Source organism: Vicia villosa, linkage group LG4, assembly GCF_029867415.1.
Source record: "Vicia villosa cultivar HV-30 ecotype Madison, WI linkage group LG4, Vvil1.0, whole genome shotgun sequence".
Lineage (NCBI taxonomy): Eukaryota > Viridiplantae > Streptophyta > Magnoliopsida > Fabales > Fabaceae > Vicia > Vicia villosa.
Genome location: NC_081183.1, coordinates 11,267,818 through 11,281,290, shown reverse-complemented (window position 1 = coordinate 11,281,290; position 13,473 = coordinate 11,267,818). Strand labels below are relative to the sequence as shown.

Sequence of the window (13,473 nt, the reverse complement as noted above, 5' to 3'; positions counted from 1 at the left end):
ATATAGAATTAGATACCGATATACCAAATATACCAAAGCTAGTGATTTATGTAATGATTTAAATGCTACATAGAACAACATGAGCTCTTTGACATTATAAGGAAACCAAATTTATTTAGAATGTATCACACACAAGTATAGCCTTTATCCAAGTAAAAATACTCTTCACAACGGGAAAAGTCGATACTTCAAGATCTCATCCACTCATCTGCAACAAAAAAAAAGTAACATATTTTATAATCAAATCAACCCTTATTCAGTTTTGAAAGAATTCAAATGACAATGATGATGACGATTAAAGAAAAGAGAGACATACCGTGAGAGCCATTAACTCCTTATGTAATATGCAATTACATGGGAAAAGAATGAACAAATAAAACCAAACAAAACAAACATTGAAGTTAGTCAACATCAAAAGCGCTTATCATATAAGTGCTAATGTATAAACTAATACATATATGTAACAGAGAAAACTTTAATTTCTGTTCTTCTGCTTTATTGCTCCCTCAACTAATTCAAGTAGCATAGCTACCTCAAATGAATCATCGTCGTTCAAGATTCCACGGGCTCCTGTTAATGAAGATCCTAGTAGTGGCTATATTTTGTCCTCTCATCTGCGGGCATTAGAATACCGTTGTTAACATACCCTTTACATATCAGAATTCAAAACCAAAAGACGAATTAGAAAATAAACAAAAACATGTTTATTGGAATCATTAATTACAACTGCATCAGGCAATTTATCAAACAGATGGAAGACATCAAAATATTTTTTTTAATATCATTCATATATCTTACCTCAAACAATCAAAAAATAATTCACTTAACATAAATATAACTCACATATCTTTCTTTCAACTAGTGAAATCCTAAGAGTATCTTAAAATTTTAGTTTTTTTAAAATTCAAATTTATCAATCAAAATCAACAACAATAATATTCAATAAATATTAATTAAACATTAGATGTAGGGTGTTGATTGATGATACCTTCATTGGTCCAAGCAAACCATTTAAACCTCCAAGAGCAAAACTTATCATAACAGCCATCCAAAACCTTCATTTGAAATCAACTCTTTAATGGCTTTGAAGTTGTCGTGATTATAAATTGCAATAGTTTGGAACTTGTTAAAATGAATTTCATTTATAGAAAATACAATCATAAATGGAAAATTTAAATGAAATCAATCCTCGATCATGCAAAATGACCATCCAACATGACCACACAAGCTATGTAGAAGTTCAGGATATAACGCGACAATTAGCGAGAACCAAATGCATTGAAGGGAATCAATCAAATCACACAAAATGACATGAAAATACAGAAACTTAGATGAAAAAGTAAAAGAATCGTTACCACAGGTCCATGAATAGGATCAGAAGCGATGAATTCCTCAACATCAGAGTCAGACCAGGAGGTAAGTGGTTTATCACGCTAACCGAAATTTGAATAATTGCTCATAAGTGATCCTCTCGCCCCCAAAACTCTATGTAGCCTTCCCAAAAAGACTGAAGTGACGAATCTTGAGTGTTACCTGCCATCACCACCGATCTTCCCCTTCAATTGTTTCACTTTGTAGTGAAAAATCAAATTCAATTCAGTAAAAAAGATTGATGATTGAATCTAATGTAAAAATCTACAAACTAAACAAAAACGATGGATTTTACTCCATAGAAATCATCAGGGCCGTCTTTGAGGGCGTGCAAGACGGGCTACCTCACAGGGCCTCCAATTAAACTCTAAGTAAATAGGGCCTCATAAATATTTGCCACTATTAAAATAGGGTTAAATAAGGCCTCTAATTATTTTTTCATAGTTGAATCATGACTAATCTACACAGGGCCTCCAAAAAATTGAGACGGCCCTGGAAATCATCGACAACTTTGCAGGAGTGATCTCATTAATATAGTTTACTCCTACGTAAGCCATGGCAATACCTAACACAAAAAGAAGGATGACAAACCGTGAATAACAACTATCAAAATAAAATCCAAACCTGTTTGAAATCTGAGACGATTTTGACCTATTTATACACTGATATTCCTATGAATTTTTCACAAATAAAAAAAACTACACATCTAAATCATTATATTACCTGGGAAACAGAAACCATTGATGAGAAGATTTGCAAATTGAATGATAGAGTAAAGCCCTGAACCTCTGGTCAACAGTCAAGAATCTGCGGAAATTGGAACATGAAGGTTGATAAGTGAGGGGAAAGGTGTGTAGTGGAGGTAACAGAAACATACATATTGTGGAGTTGTTGGAATTAGGGTGGATGATTCAGCGACAGACATTGATTCCAGTGCTTCTGCAGCTGCCGCTTCTTCTGCCATTTCCAATTCTTCTGCGGTTGCCGCTTCTTCTTCCATTTGGGAAGATCAGACGGTGGAGATGGAGTAGGATTAGCATTAGGTTTGGATTGGGATCGGTGGAAAGAGATTGAGAATCAAAGTGAACGAATAAGATGAAGAAAAATAGTGAACGAAGAAGATGAAGAAAAATAGTTTTGGATTGTTGTGTTGTTGTGTTTGAGGAAAATGAGTTCAAACAAAAATGAAAAGTTTGAGGATACTGAAACATTGCGTTGGGGTTGGAAAATAGAATTGATGAGAAACCGATGTTGGAATGTGAAGCGGTGTGTGCCAGTTGAAACTTCCCACTAAACAGATTAAATTTGATCCAGAAACTATATATTCACATTAATGGGAGAAATTATAAATTAATATAAAATAATAATAAAATATTATAAGAAACTTTCTTTTTATAGCTGAAATATAAATAAAAGAATGCATGAGAGAGTGTCAAGAGGCAAAGTTGCCAAAATACTCATGTTACATTATTCTATTGTATAGATTACAAAAAATTAAATAAAACAATCTCAAAAAATTTCATACACATTTTAAATCTTTTAAATAAAAAATACAAATCAATATATCAAAACATTATCACGTATTTAATAATTTAAACTACCAAAACTAATTAATAATGTATATAATAAAATAAATTGGACGGATTCGGGGTGAGTACTAGTGTCTCCATTATCCAACTCCTTCTCATATTTTGTAGTTAAGAAAAACTCAAATTCAATGAAAACGGATTTTCCCTGTCACTTCAAAACTAATTTGAATGGATACCCGTAAATACAGATTAATCAAATATCTCTCTGTGTAAATTGAAAAAAAATAAAATAATATCATCATTTGAAAATCACATTCATTACACCAAATTGTTTATTTCAAATGTAGTACTACTAGTAACAAACACTATACTACTATAGTAGTACTAGTATAATAAAAGTGAAAGAGTGAGTTCCAACCATAGCACTAATTATCCTGGTTGGTTCCTCCTCCAACATGTAGAATAGGAGTTAGAAAATCATGCACTTGACAAACATGATGAGATAGCTAGCTAGACAATAGTACTAGTAATACTGGTGGAGATGTCAGAACATGGAAAGGCTCAAAACTTAACTGTCACAGACTGTTGCCTCAACTACTCATATCGTCTGTGTCTGTGATATTACTATTTGCTAGGTTCCAACTACTCTCACACCCAAACCAGAACGACACAGAGGCAATAGTACTACTACTAGTTAACACCATTACTTGGGTAACCTCAAACCCACTAGACATTTAACTATTATCATATTTTTGTAATGGACCCAATAAAGGTCACATCATAGAATTTATATTTCCAAATTGTTATGAAAAAATTGAGAGGATCTTGATATTTAATGCAAGAAAAATTTAATATATATACAAGGACAAACACACATGGAATAGTGTGTGGGTTTGTGCCTCACCGTATTTTAGATTATTTTTAAGTATATTATATAGTATTAAATGTAATATCAATTAATAAGTTATTTATATGAGAAACACTATTTTGACACCAAATTGCACACCCACACCATAGATTATACTTTAGATAAGTATTCATCAAATTTTTTAATAGTTTTTTATCTGCAATGATATTTGTGCAACACCAAAATAAATATGCACATACGGTGTAAAAGCTATACGGTGTAGTAAAACAGTGTAGGAATAGTAGGGCTCTATTTATATAAGTAATGTTATTCTTATCACCAACACTTACACTAATACTTACACCAAATACTGTTCACCGTATTTATACGGTGAACAGTGTTTTTTAAAATAAAATAATAATATTTATAAAAAATATTTTTTATTTTTAAAATTACGGACGACACTGTTCATTTACGGACGGACGTGCATTAACCAACTTCATTGCTGTATTAACGAAGTTTTTACACTGCATTAACCAAATTTGATGACTGCTAAAAATTATTTTTAATACCTGGATGTTGCATTAACCAACTTCATTACTGCATTAACCAAGTTTGGTGACTGCTAAAAATTATTTTTAATATCTGGATGTTGCATTAACCAACTTCATTACTGCATTAACCAAGTTTTTACACTGCATTAACCAAATTTGAGTAATGCTATTCTTACATCCATAAATAGTACTTTACAGTAGTCATCAAATTTGGTTAATGCAATGTAAAAACTTGATTAATGCAGTAATGAAGTTGGTTAATGCAATATTCAAGTATTAAAAATAATTTTAGCAGTCATCAAACTTGGTTAATGCAGTAATGAAGTTTGTTAATGCACGTCCGTACATGAACAATGTCGTCTTTAATTTTAAAAATAAAAATAAATATTATTATTTTATTTTAAAAAACACTGTTCACCGTATAAATACGGTGAACAGTGTTTAGTGTAAATATTGATGTAAGTGTTGGGTGTAAGAATAACATTACTCTTATTTTTAAGTATAATATATTATATATTAAATATAATATAAATTAATAGGACATTTATATTTAAATATTGACGTTCTTTTATTTAATATATTTTATTGTGCTGAGATATTTGTGAATGTTTTAACTAATTCAGGAGATATTAGAGATAGATACCTCTCAAAGTCGTTTTAAGTAAAATGGAGAAACATGAAAAAGGAACTTTCGACGATCAACATAATTTTATATTATTTTTCTTTGACAATTTCTGATAATTCACCTAAAACATTATAAAAAAGTGATCAAGATGTTATAAATATCATAATACTAGTCTACAAAATATTCAAAAGAGGCTACAAGCTACAAATGATAATAGTTGGGATTCTCTATTTAATGAGATTTCTATTTTATAAACGTAACTAGTAGGAAACCCGTGCTATCGCACGGATCTGGCGAGACTTCACATTACATGTACCTAATTATGACTTAAAAAGTTCCTTTATATATATATCAAACATATATATTTAACTAAAATGCAACTCAAACTTAGTCATGTTAATCCCAAAAACTTAATAGTTAACGACAAAAGTGCTAATAATACATCTAAACTTTTAGCTCTTTAAATAAAACAATAAAACATATAGATGGTACAATCTTCAAATGCAATATTCTTAAATTATCAGAACCAATCAGTAACAAAGCCTACATCATATACCTGCATAGTAAAATGCATAAAATAAGATTTATATTTATCAAAACTTTGGAAAATAAATAAATAAAGTGTGTAACACATATAGATACAAAGAATGAGTAACATTAATATATTTATAACTTATAATCATTTATCAAATTTTAATTCATGTGTTAGGAATATCAAACATAATATAACTTATTATGTCGTTCATAAATATTCACGTAATTTCAATTATATATTAATAAGATGTACCAACTTCATATTTATGATAAATCGTACAATTATTTTTATAACTTCAATTTTATAAAACAGTAACAAAAGAAATAGTTAAAAGATAGACATTAAAATGATCAACTTCAATTTTATAAAATAGTAACAAAAGAAATAGTTAAAATATAGACATTAAAATGATCTGTCAATAACTGTATCTCGTAGATACTTTCACATCTACCCGTCAATTCAGATGAGTTAAGAACCCAATTGAATCCAAATGAGTTAATTCTAAAAAAATTTAAACCTATTTAAAATATTAGTCCACTTTCCCAAATATAAAAGGTATGACAGCTCCCGTTAAATGCTTAAAAGTTTCTACATTTAATGCATATTATTATAATATAAAAAAATATGAGTTATAAGTTTAAAAATATATAATTTTAATTAAGAAATTAAACATAGTTAGAGAATAAAATTTATCAAACCTATTCGAGATATTAGCTCATTTTTCAAACCTACAATGTATGACAGCTCCCGTCAAAATGATCTGTCAATAACTGTATCTTATAGATACTTTCATATCTACCCGTCAATTCAGATGAGTTAAGAAACCCCAGTTGAATCCAAATGAGTTAATTCTAAAAAAATTTAAACACGTTTAAGATATTAGCCCATTTTCCCAAATATAAAATGTATGACCGCTCCCGTCAAATGCTTAAAAGTTTCTACATTAACATATTATTATAATATAAAAAATATAATTTATAGGTTTAAAAAAATATAATTTTAATTAAGAAATTAAACATAGTTAGAGAATAAAATTTATTAAACCTATTTGAGATATTATCTCATTTTTTCAAACCTAAAATGTATGACATCTCCCGTCAAATGCTTAAAAATTTCTATGTTTAATGTATTATTATAATAATTAAAATTAATTATCACAATTAATATATTTTATTTTTTACATTTTTATAAAGATCCAAAACTTATTTTTGATGTGGTGATAAAACTTTATATTATGTGTACTAATTAAATAAAATGATAATATATAATTGTAGAAATGTAAAAAGAATGACAATTTTCTATTTTTCATAATAAATTTATATATGTTTCTATCATAATTATCTCATGTTCTTTTATCATATACAAATATTTATAACACTTTTTAGTATAAATGATAATTTTATCATAGAAAAAACTAACATTTTTTAATAAATTGAAATTTTAATATAATTTATTATATTTTAATAGTAGTTTTAATTATAGTTAATGTATTACTAAATTTTAAAAAGAAAAATTTAAATAAAACTTTAGTAAATGACTAAAATATTTATTTTAGTAATAAAGTCTATGTACAAACATTATAAACAGATTGATTTACATATAAAAAAATTAAATTAATCATGATTGGAATTTTGCAATATTTTTTGTTGGATTATACTCTTTCTAATTAAATGTAAATTTACTATCAACATCTTTTACTATTAAACACAATAATTGGAAGATTTTAAAATTAAATTAATGTATTATTTAATTGTAAGATTTTAATTAGTAAACACAATATTTGAAAATATAAAAAATATTAAATACAATAGTTATGAAAGTGGACATATTAGACGTGATATCGTTTCATTCTTTTTTTTATTTATTTATTTTAGAGATATCTTTCCATTAATTACAATAATTCAAATTTTATAATCAAACTTGATTTTCCATATTTTTAAGGAATCTATTTATTTTTTCGCAAACTTTTCGATATACCATTCATCATCATATTCATAAATTCATAACCAAAACTAAAAAAACTTAATTCAAAATAAAAACAATCCTCAAACAAAAAGATAAAAAAATAGAATAATAATAATAATAATAATAATAATAATAATAATAATTTGCTTATGTTTTTATTAGAGTAATAATAATAATAATCTAACGTGAAAACGGAATTGAAATATAATAATTACTAATAGAGAGTAATAACTATTACATTATATATTATATAAGTAAAAAGGAAGAATCATTACAAACTTCTCAGTATAGAAATAATGGTTTATTAATGACAAACTTAATTGAAACGGTTTTTTTTTAGAGTATCCTGAGAATTTCAACTTTTCTTCTTGAAAAGAGGAAGCGTGTATCACTCAACTTTCCAAATTCTATTTTAAAAATTTATAACATGATAAATATCATCCAACTTTTCAAATTCAATTTTAAAATGTATTTTTAATAGAAATATTTTAGGTATATTTACAAAAGAACAAAATAAATTAATCAAAAATTGACTTTATAAGATTATTTTTTAGAAGAGCTTGATTTCCAACCATTTCATGATTTTATGCTTAAATGAAAGTCACCACTTGAAGCAAAATAGTCATTAAGACACAAAACATAATCTTCTGAAATTGAAAAATATGTTAGAATCTGGACTGGTAAGGTGTGAAGCCCAAATGGTCATAAACAACAATAGTCATAAACAACAAAAATTCTAACTTATAGAAGAAAACCAAGCCGCCATTTTTAGTCCAAGTAATAATTGAAAATAGATGAAATAAAAAATAAAAAAATAAAAAACTTTCTCTCTACAAACCAAATACGATGCTCAACCTCTCTTATCTTTAAGAAATATTCATCTTTTCACATTCCCTCTCAATTCGGTTCTTCCATGGCTATCGCATGAACAACAAAAGAAAACAACAACCAAATACCCAAACACGCAAACAGATAATACCCAACCCCAATCGGAATGCTCAACCCCAATCTCATTACATTTTATGAGGTTACATTAATCAATTACATAATATTAGCAAGAAAAACAAAATTCAATCATACAAAAAAGGCCAGCAAGCATAAACAGAAACAAAGAGTTCTCAAAGCCCAGGTAAAGATTTTACTCGTTATGTTTCGTTCATTCTTCTTCTTCCTTGCCTTCATACTCTATGCATGTTCCTTCTGTTGCAAATTTTGTGTGTGACTGGATCTTGTTTGGTTGTGTCGTTGCTCTGTGTATTGTAGTTTTGCAGTTTGAGGTGCGTTGCTGGTTGCTTGCATGTTGGCTTGAGTTTGTTTGTAGGTTCTGTACTGCTGGTTGTTTATAAGGTTATGGTGTAACCTTGCTCCTTTCAATTTTCGCCAGATTCCATTTGGTGGTGATGTTGGAACAATTTTTTTTTTTGCGTGTGAAGTAAATATATAGTCATAATAATGGTGTGAATATTAGGACTTATGGAAAACTGGTGGAATTTAATGGAGATAGGAAGTTGTGTTTTGAAAAGTGTTGTTTGGAATATGGAAGGGCAGGAGTAATTTTGGTTAGTGGAGGGCTTTGTGTTTTCAAAATTGTAAAATACATCGTTTCAAATTATGGAATAATTCATGCATTTAATAGACCTATTAGGGTTTTGTAATCTGTATAAATAAATAAATAATTAATAACGTGTAGATTTGAATTTGAAGAAAAAAATAATCAATTACGAAAAATTAAAAATCAACAAAAAAATTAGAGACTGCCACATCAGCAGCAATAAATGTCAAATCAATATTATTGTGTTATTTTGACAAAAGACTTTTATACCCGTGGAATAAGAAAAGTTTCAGTACATTTATCATAGGGCTTTTATTGGAATTTCCAAGTACTATTACTTTTATATATTAATAATAGATGATGTTGACATTTTAAATATAAATATGGATGATATTTTTTAATCGGGAAAAAAATGTCAAAATGAACAATGGAGAAAGTTTTTAATTTACATCAATTTCAAATTCAATTATTCTATGAAGTGATTGTTCGAGAACCGCAAGAATTAAATAATTATTTTATACAAATGAATACTGAATTAAGTATTTCTTTGTGTTGATATCGAGAAGTTGATTTGTTTAGTTCAATTTGCAGATTTTTTTCAAATTGAGTTAATGACACTAAATTGTAAAAATAAAAATTTATTTCTTGGATGCATGTTCTCACAATGACTTTTCAAAATTGGAGGAGATTAGCAATCTTGCTATATAGTCCGTGTAGACAGAAAAACATGTTGAGTATTTGTCAATGTTTTAAAAATCGGATTGGTCATCAAAACGGTAAGGGTACTGGGTCACTGGTTCATCGGTCGAACTACTGGGTCACTGGTTGAACCGCATGACCAAACCGGATTAAATCGGATTAAACCTGTCATTATAATAAAACTATATAATCCATTATACCAGTATAAAACCAGTCGAATCAGATCATTCAACCTCTAAAAAAATTATAACTAGCACTTAAAAGCTGATCCATTAACAGCATAATCTATAAATAAGGCTCTTAAAAATCACAAATTCAAAAGTTATACATTAGGTGCTGAAAATACTAATAATGCATATAGTTTAAGGCTCTTAAAAAGCACAAATATAGTTTGCTCGGCACTTAAAAATTACAAATTTAGTGCAAATTTAAACATAAGTATTACACATAGCAAAGTAGTACAAATTACAAAGTCTAATTGCAACATAAACTAATTGAATACTTTAGAACCAAAACACTCAAATATCTATTAAATTTAGTTTCAAGGAGGTAAAATTATCTCAATGTTGGGATCTCCTTCAATATCAAAACCATCTCCGACAAAATCAATCGCATTTGCAACATCTTCCCCATCAATGATATCATTACTTTGGTTGTTTTCTCCAGAGTTAAGTGGTGCATCTCCCTCAATATCAACCTCATCCAAATTTAATTCATCTATAACAACATCAATTTAAAGAGTTTAGAAATTGACATATTTTAAGAAATTAAAATAACATAATTGTAATCACAAAAATCAATATATACCATACCAATATCATTTGAAATAGGTTGGATTGTCATACTAGCGAGATCTTTGTGTAGTGCTTCCACCTCCTCAACGGTTAAGAATGGTGGTGAATCCTCCAACACCCAATTAGAATGATCACCGAGTGTTTCAAAATTAATAGGATCATAATTTTGTTTCTTCTTGGTTCTACAAATCATTAACGGCAATGTCAAACATAGAAATATCACATTCTTAACAAATCTAACAATAATATACATTCTTAACAAACAAACAAGCAGTAGCATATTTCTTAACTATAAAACCGTATCATATATTCTTAACCATAGAACCAATATTCATGTCATCAAGTATCAAAACAATAGCATATAAAGCATAATAAGTGCAATACCTATTTTGTAGCCGTAAATTGTAACGAACATAAACAAGATCGTTAAGCTTTTGATGCTCCAACCTATTTCTCTTTTTTGAATGAATGTGTTCAAACACACTCCAATTTCGTTCACAACCAGATGCACTACAGGTTTGACTCAAAATTCGAATAGCCAACTTTTGCAAATTTGGCGCTTCGGTTTCATAAGTGTCCCACCATTGATCTAGAATAATACATGTGAAAAAAATTAGAAAACATTTTAAAATACATATTGACATTGTATTAAAATGCTTAAAGTTTATCATTTAATTTTACCAGACAAAACTTCATCTCGGTTTTCTACTGCTGTTGTCCTTCCAAAACTACCTTCACAATTTTGAATGAAGTCATCTCAGCAGTTAATTTAGATCGCAAGTCCTTACTATCATAAGCATACTTTTAAATGACATCCAAAAGGCTTTGGGTGGTGAACTTGTTTTTTTCATATTCCGGACCAAATCTACAAGATGGATTTAACCAATAACCAGCAGCATGGAGATTTTTCCGAAGTTGTGCATCCCAACGGTTATCAAATATCTTCAAATAAGGCTCTACTTTCAACTTATTTCTTCTAAACCTCTTCTCAATCTCCTCTCTTGCTTTATACATAGCTCAATAAAGATATCCCATAGTCGGCTTATCTTCACTATCAACAATACGCAACACAGGTGCAAGAGGTTCTGTAATTTTCACTATGTCAGCACATTTAGACCAAAAGCTTGAGTCTAAGACTTGTTCCACAAATTGCTTTGCCTTGACATTTTTGGAATAAGTTGTGTTTGTCCACTCTTTGGATGTTACCATGGCTCTTAGTGCATCTTTATGAGACAAAATACTTTGCAATGCAATGAAATTAGTAGCAAAGCGGGTTGGAGCAGGACGGAGTATTTCTCTTCCACCTGTATTTTGTCTCATCAAATACAATCCAAAACAATGATTATATATGTATTTGGTAATTTTTGAAGCATGTGACACTGCCTCACTTACTTCATCCAATTTCCCCATGTCTTGCAACATCAAATTAATACACTGTGTTGCGCAAGGAGACCAAAACAACTTAGGAAACTCCTTTTCCAACAACTTTCCAGCAGCAACATAATTTGCAGCATTATCTGTAACAATTTAAACAACATTTTCCGGTCCAACATACAACACCACTTCCTTGAAAAGCTTAAACAGTGTTTCTGCAGTTTTAGAAGCACCTGAGGCATCAACAAACTTTATGAAAACAGTTCCTTTGGGGCAATAAACTAAAAAGTTGATAAGAGTTCTCCTACAACGATCAGTCCACCCATCTGCCATAAGAATACAACATGTATCCTTCCAAATAGAACGATATTTCTCTATCTGTATCTTCACGTCATCAACCCACTTATTTAACAAATTACCACGAAGAGCATGCATGGTAGGAACTTTATATCCAGCACCCATACAACAAAGAGCATCAACTGCAGGTTGAAAATACGGTGAATTTGCAGCATTGAAAGGAATAGATGCATCAATAAACCACTTGGCAATAGCAAGATCACACTTTTCTATCACTTATTTACTTTGCATCACACTTTTTAAAGTAGGTTGAGCTCCCGGAGTTGTTCTTGGTAAAAAATAAGTATCAATACGAGCGTCATTCTTTTTAGATGCACCAATTTGCAATTCCTCTCCCTCCGTAGTAAATGACTCACTTTCAGCCACATCTGAAGCTTTTCTTTTCTTGCTCCGCTCATTGAAATGTTGTTTCATCTGGAAACGAATTTCAGCAGACACTTTCTTACAAATTTCAGCATTTCCTACTATTCCAGCCAAGTGTTACTTTACCCTATGAATTCCACCTCCACCAAAAGATTTGTGATAGTACATACAAAGAAGAGATTTTCCATCGGGACTTCTAGTACAATGTGCCCAAGCTATATCAGTCTTCCCTCTAACATTATTTTGAACTAAACTTTGAGCTGAAGATGCTTCTTGTGATGGTGGTTGTGATGATGGTGTTTCAGAAGATGCCATATTCCTGTAAACACTAATTGATATATGCTAAAAATATATTGAATGATATATTTTTCTACTCTAAAAATAATATTTGACACATAAATAAAATAATATTTGACACATAAATTACATACTAACTTGGTGATGAAGGTTATCAGTCTTTTCTCCTCTGTCTAGAACCTACATAAATTATAAAGATGTGATGAATTAAAAGTGACTTTAGCATAACCTACATAAACATGTCCCTTATATGAAACAATTATATAACCATAAGGATTAAACAATTATATCCCTTAAAAATGAAACGATTATATAACAATTAGCAGAACTCACATCGTTATTATATAAACAATTATTTTCAGATTAAACAATTGTTATCTTTTAAGTTTTAACAAGCATGTCCCTAATATGAAAATGAAAACAGTAAATACATCAATACATAAACACACGGTGGTGCGGCAAGCATGTCAATATTTTAAATTTTAAAAAGCATGTCCCTTACATAAACATTGAATAAAACTACTACAAAGTTTACTCACTTATAGTAGAGAGACAAAGATGGTTAGTATTTAAATTTATAAAGGCTGGAAATAGGATGAAAAAGAAATAAA

General features: G+C 29.2%; 1 protein-coding gene across 1 annotated transcript; it reads right to left on the bottom strand.

Annotated features, from left to right (window-relative positions):
* Positions 1–11,488: 11,488 nt before the first annotated feature.
* Positions 11,489–12,880, bottom strand: LOC131596776 (uncharacterized). The gene is made up of 4 exons (XM_058869517.1): positions 12,692–12,880; positions 12,427–12,616; positions 12,079–12,324; positions 11,489–11,988 (listed from the first exon to the last, which is right to left on the bottom strand). The coding sequence occupies exons 1-4, from the start codon at positions 12,878–12,880 to the stop codon at positions 11,489–11,491; spliced, it is 1,125 nt and encodes a 374-aa protein (XP_058725500.1).
* Between the last annotated feature and the right edge of the window lie 593 nt (positions 12,881–13,473).